The sequence below is a fragment of the Bos indicus genome, chromosome X (genome assembly GCF_029378745.1).
Source record: "Bos indicus isolate NIAB-ARS_2022 breed Sahiwal x Tharparkar chromosome X, NIAB-ARS_B.indTharparkar_mat_pri_1.0, whole genome shotgun sequence".
Lineage (NCBI taxonomy): Eukaryota > Metazoa > Chordata > Mammalia > Artiodactyla > Bovidae > Bos > Bos indicus.
This window is the reverse complement of record NC_091789.1, coordinates 20,398,780-20,416,675: the sequence shown is the minus strand read 5'-3', so window position 1 is coordinate 20,416,675 and position 17,896 is coordinate 20,398,780. Positions and strand designations below refer to the sequence as shown.

The window sequence follows — 17,896 nt, the reverse complement described above, 5'->3', positions numbered from 1 at the left end:
CTTGCCTGGAGAATCCCAGGGACGGGGGAGCCTGGTGGCTGCCGTCTATGGGGTCACACAGAGTCGGACATGACTGAAGTGACTTAGCAGCAGCAGCAGGAACCCTAGAGAGACAGCCTTCCCTCTCTCCCTGCAGTAAGAGCGCCTTCTAGTGCCTAAAGCTCCACTCAGGGTCTGTGCCTTCTGGTTTTTGTCAGACACCCATTCCTTCCCATCAGAACCGTCAGGCTTTCTTCAAATATGCAAATATCATTGATTCAGTTCAGTTCAGTTCAGTCACTCAGTTCTGTCCTACTCTTTGCGACCCCATGAATCGCAGCACGCCAGGCCTCCCTGTCCATCACCAAATCCCGGAGTTCACTCAGACTCACGTTCATCGAGTCAGTGATGCTATCCAGCCATCTCATCCTCTGTTGTCCCCTTCTCCTCCTGCCCCCAATCCCTCCCAGCATCAGAGTCTTTTCCAATGAGTCAAGTCTTCACATGAGGTGGCCAAAGTATTAGGAGTTTCAGCTTTAGCATCAGTTCTTCGAAAGACACCCAGGACTGATCTCCTTTAGAATGGACTGGTTGGATCTCCTTTAGAATGGACTGGTTGGATCTCCTTGCAGTCCAAGGGACTCTCAAGGGTCTTCTCCAACACTACAGTTCAAAAGCATCGATTCTTTAGCTCTCAGCTTTCTTCACAGTCCAACTCTCACATCCATACATGACCACTGGAAAAACCATATCCTTGACTAGATGGACCTTTGTTGGAAAAGTAATGTCTCCGCTTTTCAATATGCTATCTAGGTTGGTCATAACTTTTCTTCCAAGGAATAAGCATCTTGTAATTTCACGGCGGCAATCACCATCTGCAGTGACTTTGGAACCCAAAAAAATAAAGTCTGACACTGTTTCTACTGTTTCCCCCTCTATACCGCATGAAGGGATGGGACCAGATGCCATGATCTTCGTTTTCTGAATGTTGAGCTTTAAGCCAACTTTTTGACTCCCTCTTTAACTCTCATCAAGAGGCTTTCTAGTTCCTCTTCACTTTCTGCCATAAGGGTGGTGTCATCTGCTTATCTGAGGTTATCGATATTTCTCCCGGCAATCTTGATTCCAGCTTGTGCTTCTTCTAGCCTAGCGTTTCTCATGATGTACTCTGCATATAAGTTAAATAAGCAGGGTGACAATATACAGCCTTGACGTACTCTTTTCCTATTTGGAACCAGTCTGTTGTTCCATATCCAGTTCTAACTGTGCTTCCTGACCTGCATATGGGTTTCTCAAGAGGCAGGTCAGGTGGTCTGGTATTCCCCTCTCTTTCAGAATTTTCCACAGTTTATTGTGATCCACACAGTCAAAGGCTTTGGCATAGTCAATAAAGCAGAAATAGATGTTTTTCTGGAACTCTCTTGCTTTTTCCATGATCCAGTGGATGTTTGCAATTTGATCTCTGGTTCTTCTGCTTTTTCTAAAACCAGCTTGAACATCTGGAAGTTCATGGTGCACATACTGCTGAAGCCTAGCTTGGAGAATTTTGAGCATTACTTTACTAGCGTGTGAGATGAGTGCAATTGTGCGGTAGTTTGAGCATTCTTTGGCATTGCCTTTCTTTGGGATTGGAATGAAAACTGACCTTTTCCAGTCCTGTGGCCACTGCTAAGTTTTCCAACTTTGCTGGCATATTGAGTGCAGCACTTTCACAGCATCATCTTTCAGGATTTGAAATAGCTCAACTGGAATTCCATCACCTCCACTAGCTTTGTTCGTAGTGATGCTTTCTAAGGCCCACTTGACTTCACATTCCAGGATGTCTGGCTCTAGGTGGGTGATCACACCATCGTGATTATCTGGGTCGTGAAGATCTTTTTTGTACAGTTCTTCTGTGTATTCTTGCCACCTCTTCTTAATATCTTCTGCTTCTGTTAGGTCCATACCAGTTCTGACCTTTATCGAGCCCATCTTTGCATGAAATGTTCCCTTGGTATCTCTGATTTTCTTGAAGAGATCTCTAGTCTTTCCCATTCTGTTGTTTCCCTCTATTTGCATTGATCGCTGAGGAAAGCTTTATTATCTCTCCTTGCTATTCTTTGGAACTCTGCATTCAGATGCGTATATCTTTCCTTTTCTCTTTGCCTTTCACTTCTCTTCTTTTCACAGCTATTTGTAAGGCCTCCCCAGACAGCCATTTTGCTTTTTTGCATTTCTTTTCCATGGGGATGGTCTTGTTCCCTGTCTCCTGTACAATGTCATGAACCTCAGTCCATAGTTCATCAGGTACTCTGTCTATCAAATCTAGTCCCTTAAATCTATTTCTCACTTCCACTGTATAATCATAAGGGATTTGAGTTAGTTCATACCTGAATGGTCTAGTGGTTTTCCCTACTTTCTTCAATTTAAGTCTGAATTTAGCCATAAGGAGCTCATGATCTGAGCCACAGTCAGCTCCTGGTCTTGTTTTTGCTGACTGTATAGAGCTTCTCCATCTTTGGCTGCAAAGAATATAATCAATCTGATTTCGGTGTTGACCATCTGGTGATGTCCGTGTAGAGTCTTCTCCTGTATTGTTAGAAGAGGGTGTTTGCTATGACCAGTGCGTTCTCTTGGCAAAACTCTATTAGCCTTTGCCCTGCTTCATTCCGTATTCTAAGGCCAAATTTGCCTGTTACCCCAGGTGTTTCTTGACTTCCTACCTTTGCATTCCAGTCCCCTATAATGAAAAGGACATCTTTTTTGGGTGTTAGTTCTAAAAGGTCTTGTAGGTCTTCATAGAACCATTCAACTTCAGCTTCTTCAGCGTTGGTGGTTGGGGCATAGGCTTGGATTACTGTGATATTGAATGGTTTGCCTTGGAAACGAACAGAGATCATTCTGTCGTTTTTGAGATTGTATCCAAGTACTGCATTTCGGACTCTCGTTGACCATGATGGCCACTCCATTTCTTCTGAGGGATTCCTGCCCACAGTAGTAGATATAATGGTCATCTGAGTTAAATTCACCCATTCCAGTCCATTTAAGTTCGCTGATTCCTAGAATGTCGACATTCACTCTTGCCATCTCCTGTTTGACCACTTCCAATATGCCTTGATTCATGGACCTGACATTCCAGGTTCCTATGCAATATTGCTCTTTACAGCATTGGACCTTGCTTCTATCACCAGTCACATCCACAGCTGGGTATTGTTTTTGCTTTGGCTCCATCCCTTCATTCTTTCTGGAGTTATTTCTCCACTGATCTCCAGTAGCATATTGGGCACCTACTGACCTTGGGAGTTCCTCTTTCAGTATCCTATCATTTTGCCTTTTCATACTGTTCATATCATTGATTAGGTCTCCTAATCTTGCTCCAGGCATGGGAGCTATCATTTCAGTTCAGTTCAGTTCAGTTCAGTTGGTCAGTTGTGTCTGACTCTTTGCGACCACATGAATCGCAGCACCCCAGGCCTCCCTGTCCTTCACCAACTCCTATAATTCACTCAAACTCATGTCCATCGAGTCGGTGATGCCATCCAGCCATCTCATCCTCTGTCGTCCCCTTCTCCTCCTGCCCCCAATCCCTCCCAGCATCAGAGTCTTTTCAAATGAGTCAGCTCTTCGCATCAGGTGGCCAAAGTATTGGAATTTCAGCTTCAGCATCAGTCCTTCCAATGAATATTCAGGACTGATTTCCTTTAGGATTGACTGGTTGGATCTACTTGCAGTCCAAGGGACTCTCAAGAGTCTTCTCCAAAACCACAGTTCAAAAGCATCAGTTCTTTGGCGCTCAGCTTTCCTTATAGTCCAACTCTCACATCAGTATATGACTACTGGAAAAACCATAGCGTTGACTAGAGAGACCTTTGTTGGCAAAGTAATTTCTCTGCTTTTTAATATGCTGTCTAGGTTGGTCATAACTTTTCTTCCAAGGAGCAAGCGTCTTTTAATTTCCTGAGAGTGGATTTTATCAGATCAATTTTTAGAGTTCTGGGACCAGCCTGATGTCACCCTGCTTATGTCAACTACCTGTGTGCCTTGATCAAAACATTTTTTCTGTACAATGAAATGGGTTACCCTAGAAATTCTCTGAGGATGCTTCCTTCCTTCTCAGACCTTCTAGGGTTCTGGGATTCCAACTGAGAGAGAGAGAGGATCATGGGAAAGGACCCAGTATACACCCAATATCACATCTATTTAATAATAATGCCCAGAAAAGCAATTTTTCCAATATCAATTTGGTCAAAAGAAAAGTAATTGACTTTTATAAACCTTGTAAGATTTAACATATCTGTGAAATCCCTTGTACTGGTCAATTGGATGATTTCTGCTGGTTTTCCCCTATGGACGGAGGAGCCTGGTAGGCTGCAGTCCATGGGGTTGCTAAGAGTCAAACACGACTGAGCGACTTCACTTTCACTTTTCACTTTCCTGCATTGGAGAAGGAAATGGCAACCCACTCCAGTGTTCTTGCCTGGAGAATCCCAGGGACGGGGGAGCCTGGTGGGCTGCTGTCTATGGGGTCGCACAGAGTCGGACACGACTGAAGCGACTTAGCAGCAGCAGCAGCAGCAGCACAGGAGAGGGCCTTGCCTGGAAGCCATGCTCCTTTTCCCCACTAGATGGCATCAACACTCAGCCTTGCCAAATAGTGTCTTTTCTGTTGTCATTTCTGCCATGCTCACTCTTATCTATATGTTGGATCTGGGACCTTGATACTTAGTATTTATAGTTCTACTTTCCTGAGCAACTAAACACGTCTCATTTCAATTATAAGTAATCATCAATAATGGCACAGATTCTAAAAAACACAAAATGTAAAGCTAGGAAAGAACTAAAGCCACAAGGGAGTAGGATCCTTTAATTTGTAGAGGATGGAACAGAACTGGAGTGACTTGGGTGAGGTCACCCAGGTAGGTAGTGGCACCTTAAGAACTAGAACTCAAGTCTCCTGAGTCACAGTTCCCAGGTCTTCTTTCCTTCTTTTGGGAGGTCAGTATGCTGTTAGTTTCATTTAGAAGCTGTGTATCCTGGGGCAGATTGAGTTCCTCATCTGTAATATGGGCATAATAATAGTATCTACTTCATAGAGTTTTACTAGAATTAGAGACCATGTATGTAAGAGACCAGGAGGTACAGCACACTCAGGGAGGCATGTCACAGACAGGCAAGTGTGTCACACAGGTGTGCCACAAGCAGGTATGCCCAAAGGCATCTTGTTCCACAATTTCCCATAAGAGTCTAATACAATATATGACTTACACAGTGTTCCTTGTCTTTTCCCCATAGGGACAGTGCATACCTTTTAAACAAAAACAATAAAACTCAATTAGCCTCTTTCAGGGCTAACATCCTCTCAATGGTTGGTCTCTGGCTCAGGTATTAAGGTGAACTGTGCCTAACTCTTGGTTTCTCCCTCAGGGACACAGCCACTCCTTCACTTACTTGCCAGCTTCATGATTCATCCACGCCAATAAAACCTGAACCAGGTGAGGACCACAACCCCATCTAGTCCACCGAACTACTTTTGAAACATGGATCACTCCATAATCAGGAGCAATGGCACCGGCAGCGGTAAGTCTTTCTCCTGATAGTTCTATCGAGGGGGAGCACTGCATTTGCAAATATCACAGTGTAACTGAAATCAGGGACCCACTTCCCAGAAACTGTTCTTAAAATAGAAACGACTGAGTCTCTCCCAAAAGCCTAGAGCTGTGCCAGGTTAGAGTCCTAGAGCATCACCATGACCATGTGAAGTCGCTCAGTTGTGTCTGACTCTGCGACCCCATGGACTGTAGCCTACCAGGCTCCTCTGTCCATGGGATTTTACAGGCAAGAGTAGTGGAGTGGGGTGCCATTTCCTTCTCCAGAGGATCTTCCCAACACAGGGATCAAACCGAAGTATCCCGCATTGCAGGCAGACGCTTTACTGTCTGTGCCACCCGGGAAGCCCAGAGCATCACAGTAGCCGAATTAAATCCAAGTGATGACCACGCCTCACATTTATAAAATGCCTACACATCTATACAATGTTTTGTTTACTCTTTGCAAAGCACTTTGGGGTTTTTCTCTCATTTGATCCTTGAAACAACACTGGAGTAAGTATGGCAGGTAAGTCCCCATCTCATAAATGAGAATATAAGAGGCAGGACGAGATCAAGCACAAAAAGACCTTAGAATCAGACCTGAGTTCTTATCACAGCTCTTGTACTTCCTAGGTGTGTGACTTTGGGAAAGGTAATCTTTCTAAGCTTCAGTTTCCTCATCTGTAAAAGGAGGATGATCGTGGTAGTTATGACGATTAAATGAGATGATGCATGGAAGCCAAAGTCTTTAACACTCAAAATACTTAACCTGTGATTGTTAAATAATTGGTAATTTGTGACAGAAGTCAGAACAGATATCTCAAGTCCACTGGGCCAAATGGTCAAATCAAACACATGCAACATAGGTCTACAGTGAGATTTTTCTCTCTGAAATGGCAGGCTTTTCTTACCAACTAATCTTTGAAACCAAAATCACCTTTTTGTCCGTGATGGAAATTTACAAGTGAATCACCTTTCATTTGGTGAAGCCCTTGAGGCGGTCAACTTCTGTATGTTGCTTTTCTTAGGTTTTTGCCACTTACTGTTACAGAACTGTTCATCCTCTTCTGTATTAGCATGCTCACTTCTGCTCCAAGACTCTGTGCAGAAGCAGGAAGTTAGGAAAAGGCCAGAAAAGCACTAACACTGCCAAGGACTGAAGGGTGGAGTGCGCAAGGCCAGGCTAGGAAGTTTCAGCCAAGAACTCCCAAGTTCCTTTTCTATGCCCAGACAGAAGAGTTAAACCACTTTTTTTTTCTGACTGCCATAGCGTGCCATCACTGATGACACACAAACACAGTAAACTGGTGCTATTTCTCTAGAGAGCAATCTGCTTTGAAAGCTCTTTATATGCCTCATTCTGTTTTTGAGAACATTTTCCAAAGAAACCAGCTAAAAAGGACCGCAGTGGGTGGGAGGGTGGCAAGTTGTATAAGGTTGTTCCAAGCCTCGCTATATATAATGGTGAAACGCTAGAAACCACCCAAATGTTCAATAATGGTAGCGTGTTAAAAAAAAAAGTAGAGTATGGACCAGATGGAATGTTCTTTAAGCATTAAAATAGTAAGTATGGGGTCTGTGTTAAGTGAAAAAAAGAGATCAAGATGTGATATAGACACAAACATTACAACTCTGTAAACTCAAAATGTATGTGGACATAAATATCAAGGAAAGAAAATGTGTAATGCATAGAACCTTTTGATTTCATTTGCCTTAGCAACTGTGCATGCCACTTTGCAGATGTTATTTTAATCCTCCTGACAACTCATCAGCTAATTTCAACACACAAAAATGCCCCCTGCTGTGGTGATAATTTGGATTGTGTATAACAGCATTTTGAAAACTTTACCATATAGAGCTCTGCCGTTTACTAGCTGTGTGACCTTGGACAAGTCAGTCTCTCCAAGTGGCTTCCTTTGTAAGATGGGAGAGGACAGCTGACTAAATCTCTAAGCTCCGGATTTTGAGTGTCTTCGAGGTATCCAAAGAGTCCCAGTTTGAGTTTTTCCATCTTTGGCCTTTCCCCAAAGTGTCCCTTCACAACAGATTGTCTTGGAGTGTGATGTAAAATGTCACTGGAGAAAAACAGGGCTTTTTTTATTTTAAAACTAGACATAATACAAAATGTTACATTACTCTCTGTCATATTTCCATGAATTCTGGGGACCCGGCTGACTGTGCTTCTTTTCGACCACACACACCCAGAAATTTGGCAGAAGTGGCAGGGAGGGGGAGACGTAGTCGGAAAAGAATTTGGGACCAGGCTCAGACAGTGTTAGGGAAAAATGTTGAAATTCTCTGCTGTGGCTTCCTGGAAGCCAAAGGGAAAATAGATTCTGCTTTGTCTTCAGTTAGCATTTAAATAAGCCTCTCACGCCGGAGGCAGCACTTCCCGCGGGTGTCTGCCCTGCCAGCGGAGGTGGGCGGGGCGGTGTGTTTAGCCACGTGACTGGGTTAACCCCTTCTAGACCTTCAAGGCCAATGTGCTTCCCTCTTTGCGATAAACTGCTGAGGCTGAGTATGAGCTTCCGAGGCGGATTCTCATCTGAGGCTGCTTTAACTTTAGATTACCCTCAGGGGAGATCCTCTCTGCTTGCAAGTGCTAACTTCCAACCAGGCCGTTTCCATTTGTAAGAAGAGTGTCACAAGCATCCTAGTGACAGCCATCTATGTGTTTGGACTATCTGCTCCCGCCTTGTGCGTTCCCCACCGGAAGAGGGGTCTGGGGGAGGGGACGGCTGGATTCTTGCCACCTGAAGGGAAAAGGCCCTACCTTGACCCCGCTTCCCCGCACCCCCCCCCCCCAACAGCTGAGGGAAGCGGAGACGGAAGGAGGGTGGTAGCAGGAACACAAAGAGTCTCGGCCTTCTGTGAAGCTCCAGTATTCTGATTTAAAAGGAGATTTCTGAATGACTCTCATGTTTGTGCCCCGCCCCGCTCCCCCGCAAATAAGCCCTTTTGTTAGATAGTTCCACACAATTAGTACTCTTTGCATGAAAATTTGATCTCTTATCTCTAACTGCAAAGCATTTGGGTTGCAAAATGTTTGTGCTCTTGGCCTCCTGTGTTCATTCCCCTGTCTGTTACCTGGTGAGACAACTCCAGCGCTCTGGACTCAAATGAAAACTCTGTGCGGAGGAGGATGGGGAGGTGTGAGGGCAGATGAGGGAGAAAAAGCAGGATTAGAAAGTGTGGGATTATCCTGATCTGAGCTGTATTGTATATCGTCATGATTAATAGTATTAGGCATTTTAGGGGATAATTCTTCTAACCTCGTAGAATTATTGTCAAACTAAGTGGATCAACGTGGGGAAAAGATGCGTAACTCAAAGCCTGGCACATAATGCGTGCCTCTGAAATTTTAGCTACTGTTATTACTATTATAGCTATTGTTATTATTACTAATATTAGCTATTATTACTACTACTCTATATCTAGCTCATACTGTATACTGAACATCTGATGCTTTTCATCAAGTGATTTCAAGATTTATAAAACAGTTTTAAGCAATTGTTTCCTCATTTTACAGATGAGGAAACCTAAGCGCAGGGTCAATGAGTCTTTAGGTGGCAGGACTGGGAAGCAAGCCCAGATATTTTGAGCTCCAAAGCCCATGCTCTTTTTACCACACGTGCATGCGTGTTAAGTTGCTTCAGTTGTGTCCAGCTCTTTGCAACCCCATAGACTGTAGCCCTTCAGTCTCCTCTGTCCATTGGAATCTCCAGGCAAGAATACTGGAGTGGGTTGCCATGCCCTTTTCAGAGGATCTTCCCAACCTAGGGATCGAACTTGCATTTCCCTGGGAATCCTGCATTGTAGGCAGATTCTCTACTGATGAACGACCAGGTGACAGTGGGCAAAAGGCAAGATGGTAGCCAGCCAGTCACTAAATTTCGAATGTTTATATATAATGGCAGCATTTCTCCCTGAACGAATTTGCTTCAAATATCATTCCCCCTTCTTTAAACAGAGCAAACACATCCCTGACTCACATGTGAACAAAGTCCTTTCACATTTAGAATTTTCTTTCCCCTGCAGTCAGCCCTATGGCAATTCCACAGGTCTGGGGCCAGATTCCAACTCACAGTGGAGGATGTGTGAATACCATAGGCTAAGAAAATCACACGAGACCAACTGAAAGCGGTCCCCAAAGTGCCATCTTACCCAGTTCTTTCCCAGCAGGCTGAGGATTAAGATATAAGTGAAACATATGGAGATGGGAAAAGCATATGTCAGGCCTGCTGTGGCCCATGTTCCTGTTAAGTGCACACACGGGGTCATTTTTAATCATGAAAACACCATCAAGCAGACTGCCCAAATATTTCTACAGAACTGAAATTGAAATCAGTGCTTTATTTCTCACTTTCTTTCTCAAGTCAGCCTCTTCAGCAGTTTCCCAGGGTAGGCACATCCAGAAGGAACCAGAATTTGGCATCCAGGCTCCTCCTCCCAGAGAAAGAAAAGAACTGGGTAGATCCAGATGACTGAACAATTCCTCCTGGGTATATTTCAGTTGAATTATCTCCAGGCATAATAATATTGACAACAACAAAAACAAATTGAACACAAACCCTCCACAGAGCACTGCGCAGGGTTCTGAGGGTAACACATATATGAATTTACTATCCAATAAATAGTCACTATTTATAAAGCCTGGTTTTAAAAGCCACTTCTTCCATGAAGCCTCTCTGGCTTGGCTGGTACTTGATCATCTCCTCCATCCCCACCTCCAGATTCAAGTAACAGCTGGATATGGCCACTCTTTTGGGATTCCTAGGTGGCTCAGTGGTAAAGAACCTGCTGCCAATGCAGGAGACATAAGAGACATGGGTTCAATCCCTGGGTCAGAAAGATCCCCTGGAGAAGGGCATGGCAACCCACTTGTGTTCTTGCCTGGAGAATCCTATGGACAGAGGAGCCTGGAGGGCTACTGTCCTTGGGGTCGCAAAGAGTCGGACACAAGTGAAGCAACTTAGCATGCATGCTTGGCCACTCCTTAAGCCCCAGCATAGACCACCAGGCACTGTTTTGGGTGGCTCTCTCCTGTTCTGGCTCCTAATACCTCTGGAAAACTCTAGAGAACTCTAGAGTTAGATTATCCTGAATTCGAATCATGCTTCTGTGAGGTGGGATGAGGGTGGGGGGAAGAGTAGAGATCAAGAGATCGGCTTGAGCCCAAATGTTTGTCTGGTTTTGCTGTTGCAGACAGAATAGGGTTCCTGTGAGGATGTAGTGAGAATTATGTGGAGCAGCAGGTAGGAGCCAGTTCACTGGTTCCTTCACAATAATAACTGTTGTTCAACATCCTTTAAGTATGTCTTTCATAACTCAGCGGGATCTCCATCTGTTTCCCTCCCATGTCCGTTTCAGTTTCATTGGGAGGATATAGGTCAAATTCCAGCTGGATTACATAGTTGTTCCTAGCACTGGGTCAGCAATTCTCACTTTTTTTTTCTTCTTCTAAAAGATTGTGTGGACAGCCTTTCACGGGTGTGCAGAGGAAAGTTCATTAGATAGGGTGCTAGGAGACCTGGGTTCCATCAGCTGTGGGAACTTGCATCAGCAAGCCTCTCTGAGCCTCAGGGGAGAATAAGAGGACTCAGTGTAGTGGCCTTGATGTTCCTTCTCAGCTCTCACATTCTGTGATCTGTCCTCGACACTAATATCTAGAAACTAAAGAAAAGCAATGTCAAGGGAATATGTTTTTCCTGAGAGCAGGGAAAGATGTTCTATTTACTTGGCCTCAGAGATAATGCTCTTTTCCTTTCCTCTCCCCCCCACCCTCCATCTATCCCAACACTTTGAAAATTCTGGAGAATTTTCTTTTCAAGGGCTTGGATGTCCGGCTGACTCTTAAGTTTTTTTCTATGTTACTGAATCTTTCAGCCCAGCTGCATAGAGAGATGACAACCCGTTGGAAGCCTGCTTCGCCTCTTGGCTGCCCACGTGTGCATCCCCACAGACCCACGTGCCTCAAAGCATGTGCACAGAAGTTCCCCTTTGCCCTGTCAGGCCCTTTTGTCTCTAAGAGTACACATTCTCTAAAGAGATCTGTGAGCTGGCCATGAAAAAACAATGAGGCTTACAGTGCAAGCTTTTGACTCCCCAAGGATATCAGCCCAGTGACAAACAATTGAGTTTTGCAAAGGGATTCTCAAGAAGAGCCAGAGTTAGGGACAGAATTGTTTAGTCCTTTTGCTGACCCTGGGAAACTTTTCCTTCTTGGGTGGCAAGGAGAGGAGATTCTTGTGCATTTCACTTCCTGTGTGTGATCTGGCTTTCTTTGGAGAGGAGATTCTTGTGCATTTCACTTCCTGTGTGTGATCTGGCTTTCTTTACCCTCCCAATACCTGTGTTAGCTCCTTTTCAAATGTAGATATGACTGTGTGATATGGGTGAACTATCCTATGGGGGTGAGGGTGGGAACGAGAAGGAAAACTGTCTATTCAATGTGTTGTACCACCACACTCTGTCTCAGAAAATTGTGGTACAAAATGTTCTCAGGCTTCCCTGCCTGGCAGCTCAGGGTCTGTGATGTTCCTCCCTCCATTGTAATGCTCACCCCAAGGCCTTGGCCAGACCTGGCTTTCAGTGAACCCTAGAGCAAAGCATTTGCCTGCCCTTAGTGAACAAATGTCAAGTATCAGGATGTACATGACACTAGATCTGTATTTGAATTTTTAATATTTGTCATCATCAAAGTGTAATGATAATGCTAGATCTGGATTAGAATTTTTAAATATTGATCATCATCAAAGTGTAATGATATTAACCACTCAGGCTGAACTTGACATCACACTAGACATTCGGTACATTTCCTCGGTGGTATATGTTATACAGTTAATCACACTTATAGAATCAGAAACTCTGGGAATGGGGCCCAGCAATCTGTGTTTTAATAAACCATCTCAACTCCTCTTTTCCTCTCCTCTCCCATCTGGATTTTACCAAGTTTTAACTCTTTTAGAAATTCCAAAGTGTCTTTAAAGGGCATTCCTTGATATTTTATGCTTTTTGGCATCCCCTGAAGCTCCTTTTATATTACAGGCCCTGTATTTAGAATGAGAAGACACAGCCCATGTTTGCTCTACTTTATTTGAAGTCAAGCAAAAAAAATAAGGACATTTTCTTGCCCTTTAATAATTTTAAGTCTAGACCTTTTCAACACCCCAGTGGCCATTGAAAATATTTTCATTTCTTCCTCCATCAGTACTGTGGAGGCTTTCAGTACTCTTTCATTCATTCAAAAAATATTCATTGCAGGATAAACAGTGAAATAGATGTGGCACATTTTCCTTTACACATACATTTTGAAGTCAGCCCTGAGTACCTGGCATTTACAGTCTTAGCTGAGCCTTTTAGAAGAAAGGCTGCTTAAGAGAAGTCATATTTATCTCTATTGTCAGATATATATTAAACATCCATTTTCAATGGTTTCTTATTGAATAGTTTGTGTCCATCTTATTAAAGGCTTAAGAGACTGTCATAGTGGTTTTGAGTTAAAAGATTTAATTTTAGGAAGACCTCACCAGTGATAAAAAGTGCATGTCTAGGGACTTCTCTGGTAGTCCAGTGGTTAAGACTCTCCGAGCTTCCAATGCAGGGGCTCAGGTTCCATCCCTGGTCCTGATGGGGAAACTAAGATCTCATGTGCCACAAGGCTGAGCCAGAAAAAATAATAGGCTGAGTGTGGGGACTGCATCAATGGAGAAGTGAAGACATGGGCTAGGAATTAAAAGTGGACTAGGGCTCATCATCTGGTAAATCAGAAGACACAGTGCAAGAAGTACTAGATATACATGGCCTTGAATCCTGGCTCTGCCATTTGCTAACTGTGCTAACACCGGGGAGGTTAACTCTTTCCTTATGTGTAAAATGAGGAGATAACAGAAGCTGCATCATGAAGTGGTATAAGAATTAGATGAAATAATCCATGTAGAACCTTAAGCACTGTGTCTGCCAGTGTATAAGTACTGGACAAATGACATCTGTTACTAAGTAACAGTAAGTATCTAAGACTCTAAGATGCAGCTACTGCTCCTAGCAGATTGCACGACCACCATGATGCCCTTCCCATCTGTTTGTCTGATCCAACTGACAGTGCTGGCCTCTTCCTCCTCCCCCCAGAAGCTCATGCCCCCCACCCTGGTGATCTCAGGACATGAGAATCATTCCCCCACCACATCCCAGGAAAGAGCAAGGTCACCCTGGTCCTCAGTGCAAAGGGAAGGGGAAAGGGGGGAGTGGGAAAGGGGCACTGAAGGGTCATTGGTGTGGGAGGGAGTCGGGGCAATGTGCTGCAGTAGGAATTTCGGAGCTGGGAAAGCTGCCATCAACCAAGCAAGAAATGACCAGAGCCTGAGGTGAGCCTGTAACTTAGAGAGAAGAAAAGTGCAGATTTGGGAAAAGGGAGGAAAACGTGTGAGTAGAATTGGAAGAGATGAGTCCAGAATGAAGCATCGCTCTTCCCCCTGTTTCACGGCCAAGCGGCAGTAGATGTGCGACAAGAGTCAGAAATGAGAGAATGAAAAACCAGAGCCCTGACTCTGCTGTGTATATGATGGATGAATCTGACAGGTAGTCTAGGATGCAGAGGGACAGTTGTCTCATGGCTGTGAAGCTTAGGACTCTTCCCACAGGGCTGTGATGGTAGCAGTTTCAATACAAATTGTTGGACTTGATAAGTGCACTGAGTGTTTATTACATGTGAATTCAATGTATTAGTAGAAAAAAAGTGACAATTCCTAGACCTAGTATGAGTGTGGTTTCTGAATATTTTTCCTGCTGGTGTCAGGTTTAAGGGAAAAAATAGCCAAGTAGGAAAGAAACAGCAGGAATTCAGGGTTTTTTTGCTCACTGGGGAACATAGGCTTTCCAAACAGGGGCGGAGAGAAGTTAAGTGGCCTGGGTTGTTTCCCAGCTCTGAGTGAGTTGGTCCAGAACACACTCAAGTCTCCCCAAGATGGCAGTCTTCAGTTCCAAAATTTTTCTGAGAAATGTACAGACAGTCCTGTGGGGGCTCCTTAGGGAGCTGCTGTAGCCCCAAAGATACATCTAAGGGGATCTTCCCTGTCTTTCTAGCCAACCAGTCAGGCGCAGGATAGGTGGTCATAAAAGCTTTTGTTGAATGACTCACCTACTGAATGTTTCACAGTGATCTGTCAAAGATGTTGGAGAAAAAGAAGGGTTTATCTATAGATTAAAAGAGACCTGTTTGTGACGTTCCAGATAAATTCATCAAAGCGGAATTTCTGTGTAGGTATATGTGCTTTGCTTGCGCCCTAATCATGTGTCTTGATAATCATGGCTACCATTGTGTATATCATGCAGAACACTGGTGTCTCTATACAAGTAGGAGCAGGGCTTCAGGTACTATAGTGCCAAACGTTCCCTGCCCCCCCTCAAAAACACACACTAGTATTTTTTCAAATTGAAGTCTAGTTGATTTACAGTATTATTTTTCTCCACCAATATTAAACTACATCTTCACCAACACTTACTTTCCGCTCTTAAATTTTTGCCAAATCTGTAGGTGTAACATGGTATCTTGTGGTTTTCATTTGTGTCCTCTTGAGTGCTTAAGAGTTTGAGAAAAAAAAAAAATTTTTTATGCTTATTGCCATTGTGTTTTCTCTCCTGTGAAAGGCTTGCTCATGCCTTTTGCTCACTTTGAGGGGAATTGCTTTTTTCTTAAATATTTTTTAGATCTTTATGCATTCCGGATAGGAATCGTTTATGAATATTATATATGTAATATATAATTATGTATCTGGAGTGATTAACATCAATAAGTCCTCTCCTTCACTTTAAAGACCTAAAGACACTCTAAAGATAATTCACACAACTTTGAGACCTAACAGTGTCACGAGTTATTCTACAGTTTTAAGAAAATCTTTCCTTGTGATCAAGCCCCCTAGAGCATCACAGGAACCCTAGAGCATCACTCTTCCCCCAACCTGGGTCTTTCCGTCCTGTTTCAAAGACTAGCAAACTCATGATGCAAGCGCACCAAGGAGGCACTCAAGAAGACCTCCATAAGTGAACAAACGAATGAAGGGAAGATGTTCCTGCGTTGTTAGGTAAAGTGAGGAAAAAGGAAATGTTGGATGGCCGGCTGATCATCGGCCGGCCTCCAGGACGCACGGTGAGAGGAGAGCAGGGGAAGTAGAAGAGGGTGTCTCTATTTACACCTGGTCGTCACCGCCCAGCGGCTCACAACTTGGTGCGCAGAAGGCAGCGCTGACCGGTCGCGGGTCCGAGGTGGGCGCGGCGGCCCTTTGGGCCCCGCCCCTTCCCGCCCCTCGACGACGCCACGGCTTCGGCCCCGCAGCGGCCGCACGAGAGCCTGCGCACTGGGGCCCCAGCGCCTGTAGCGGCTCCCGGCTCGGCTGCTCTGAAGATGGCGGAGCGCGCCGGCGGCGGCACATCCTTGAGGGGACTGCGCGAACGGATGGGTGAGCGGGCCGGCGGCTCCCGGGGGTTCTCGGGCCCGTGCGGGACGCGGGATTCCCGCGGCTTCGGGGATCGTCGGAGCGGGAGAACTTTACTCCGGAGTCGCCTCGCGCGCCGTCGGGTCTTCATCTCACCCCCGCCGGAGCGCCCTGGGACGGGACGGGTCGCCGAGAGGGAACGCGGGCGGGAGGGGAGACCAGCCCAATTCCTTCAGCCCGCGGTCCAACTGCCACTGCCGACGGCCGCACCCCCTCCGGCGGGCGGGGCCCGAGGGAACTAACGGGCGCTACTGGGGCGGGAGGGCGGGAGGGCGGGCGCCTGGCACCCGGGAGCACGAGGACAACCCCGAGCCCCGCCTGCCTTTGGGGGGCGGCGGGCAGCCCTGGAGATTTCCCTGAGCCCTCGACGCTCGAGTTTTCTTCGTCTTCCACAATCGGAACCCCGGGCTCTCCGGAGGCTTGACTTCCAGCACCCTCCTGGTTAGGATCTGGTTAAGGTCCTGTGAGGAGGGGGCCGTGAGGGTCTTGATTTGAAATTTGGGATGAGACTTGTCCCCATCCCCCGCTCCTCTTGGCTTGCCTCCTGTAGCACGTGATCGCCAGGATGTCACCTTCCGTGGGACGTCTTGCAGACCCTAGGCTGAACTGAACGAAACTCAGCGCTTCTGGGTGCTTTCTTCTAAACTGGTCTCATCACCAAAGAAATTTTGATCCCAAATCGTTTTATTTTATAAAATTTGGCAGCGCATGGCTTAGCCCAGGAGACTGCTCCAGTGCTTGAGCTAGTATATGTTGCTTGTGGGAGGTTGCTTTTAGTTCTCGAGCTAGTTTCCTTCTATATGAGCTTGAGTAAAACAGTCTTATTGATTTTATTGAAGTCCTTCGGGAATTTTCCATTTGCAGTTAAGAAATTAATTTAGACTGGCTGCAATTGGAAGGGTTTATGTTACTTCAGAACGCTTTGAATTAACTCCCCAGAGACTATGTCAGCAGCAAATACACTTTCATTATGGCACAGGGGGAAAAACGCTTATGTCTTTAGTTTATTATGGTTCACCTACAGGGAGAGTTTGCAATAAATTCAGATTGTTTTATTGCTTACTGGCACCTAAAGTTCTCTGACATTGACTTATTTCACTGATTTAAACTAACCAGCATTCTGGATAACCGCCCCCCCCCCAACGTATTTTTTATATTGAACATTGTAAAGTATTTCTAAAATTTTACATGGAACAGTTGCTTGGAATTCACAGTATTTCAAACCAAAAACAAAAAAGGCTTAACCCAGAATCCTCGTTGACATCTTTGGTGCCCATTTCACATTAGGAATGAAAACATCACATATTAAAGTTTTCAGAGAATCACCTTGATTAAAAAGAACTTACTTCATGGTCACAGTATTTTCCTGAAGGGGACAAAGGGTCAATGAAATGTGCTGCCACTCTGTGGCAGTTGCTACTTTTCTCTTATACAAATAACAGTGAGTAAACTTTGTTGCTGTTTTAGGCAAAATTCCTTGAATCCCCCTTATTTTTGTTGTTCCCTGGTTGCAAATTTCTTTGGTTTCTTTTTTTTTTTCTCTTAATATTTTCTCACTCTCTTCCTGGCCTAATGACATGCAAACTTTGAGTAATAAGGCCATGAACAGAGAGCCTTGGGGCGGGTGGAACGGATCTGCAGGGAACCCCACCACTCCAAACTACTCAGCTTTGAAGAAGGGTGGATCCAGGCCTGGGCCAGCAGCTGTGTGGGAAGGCTCAGGGACTGGGTTGGTCGAAGACAGTCTGCTGCTAGATACCCCTGGCAGCCTAGCTTTGAAGACTGCATGCAGTAGGAGCTCAAGACTTGTAGCAGTTTACCTCTTATTCTGTTACCCAAACAACAGTGAATAGCACTATA

The 17,896-nt window shown here is 44.9% G+C and overlaps 1 protein-coding gene across 4 annotated transcripts in view; it reads left to right on the top strand.

The window, feature by feature from the left end:
- The first annotated feature begins 15,789 nt into the window (after positions 1-15,789).
- The window catches only part of MAP7D3 (MAP7 domain containing 3), a 35,695-nt gene continuing 33,588 nt past the window's right edge, over positions 15,790-17,896 (top strand). For 2 of the 4 annotated variants that reach the window (XM_019955639.2, XM_019955638.2), the window contains exon 1: positions 15,851-16,000. In XM_019955639.2, coding sequence (XP_019811198.2) covers positions 15,946-16,000 — 55 coding nt within the window. In that variant the 5' untranslated portion in view covers positions 15,851-15,945. Of the gene's footprint in view, positions 16,001-17,896 lie in introns of all 4 variants that reach the window. The other 2 variants (XM_019955637.2, XM_070783810.1) reach the window with 2 other exon arrangements.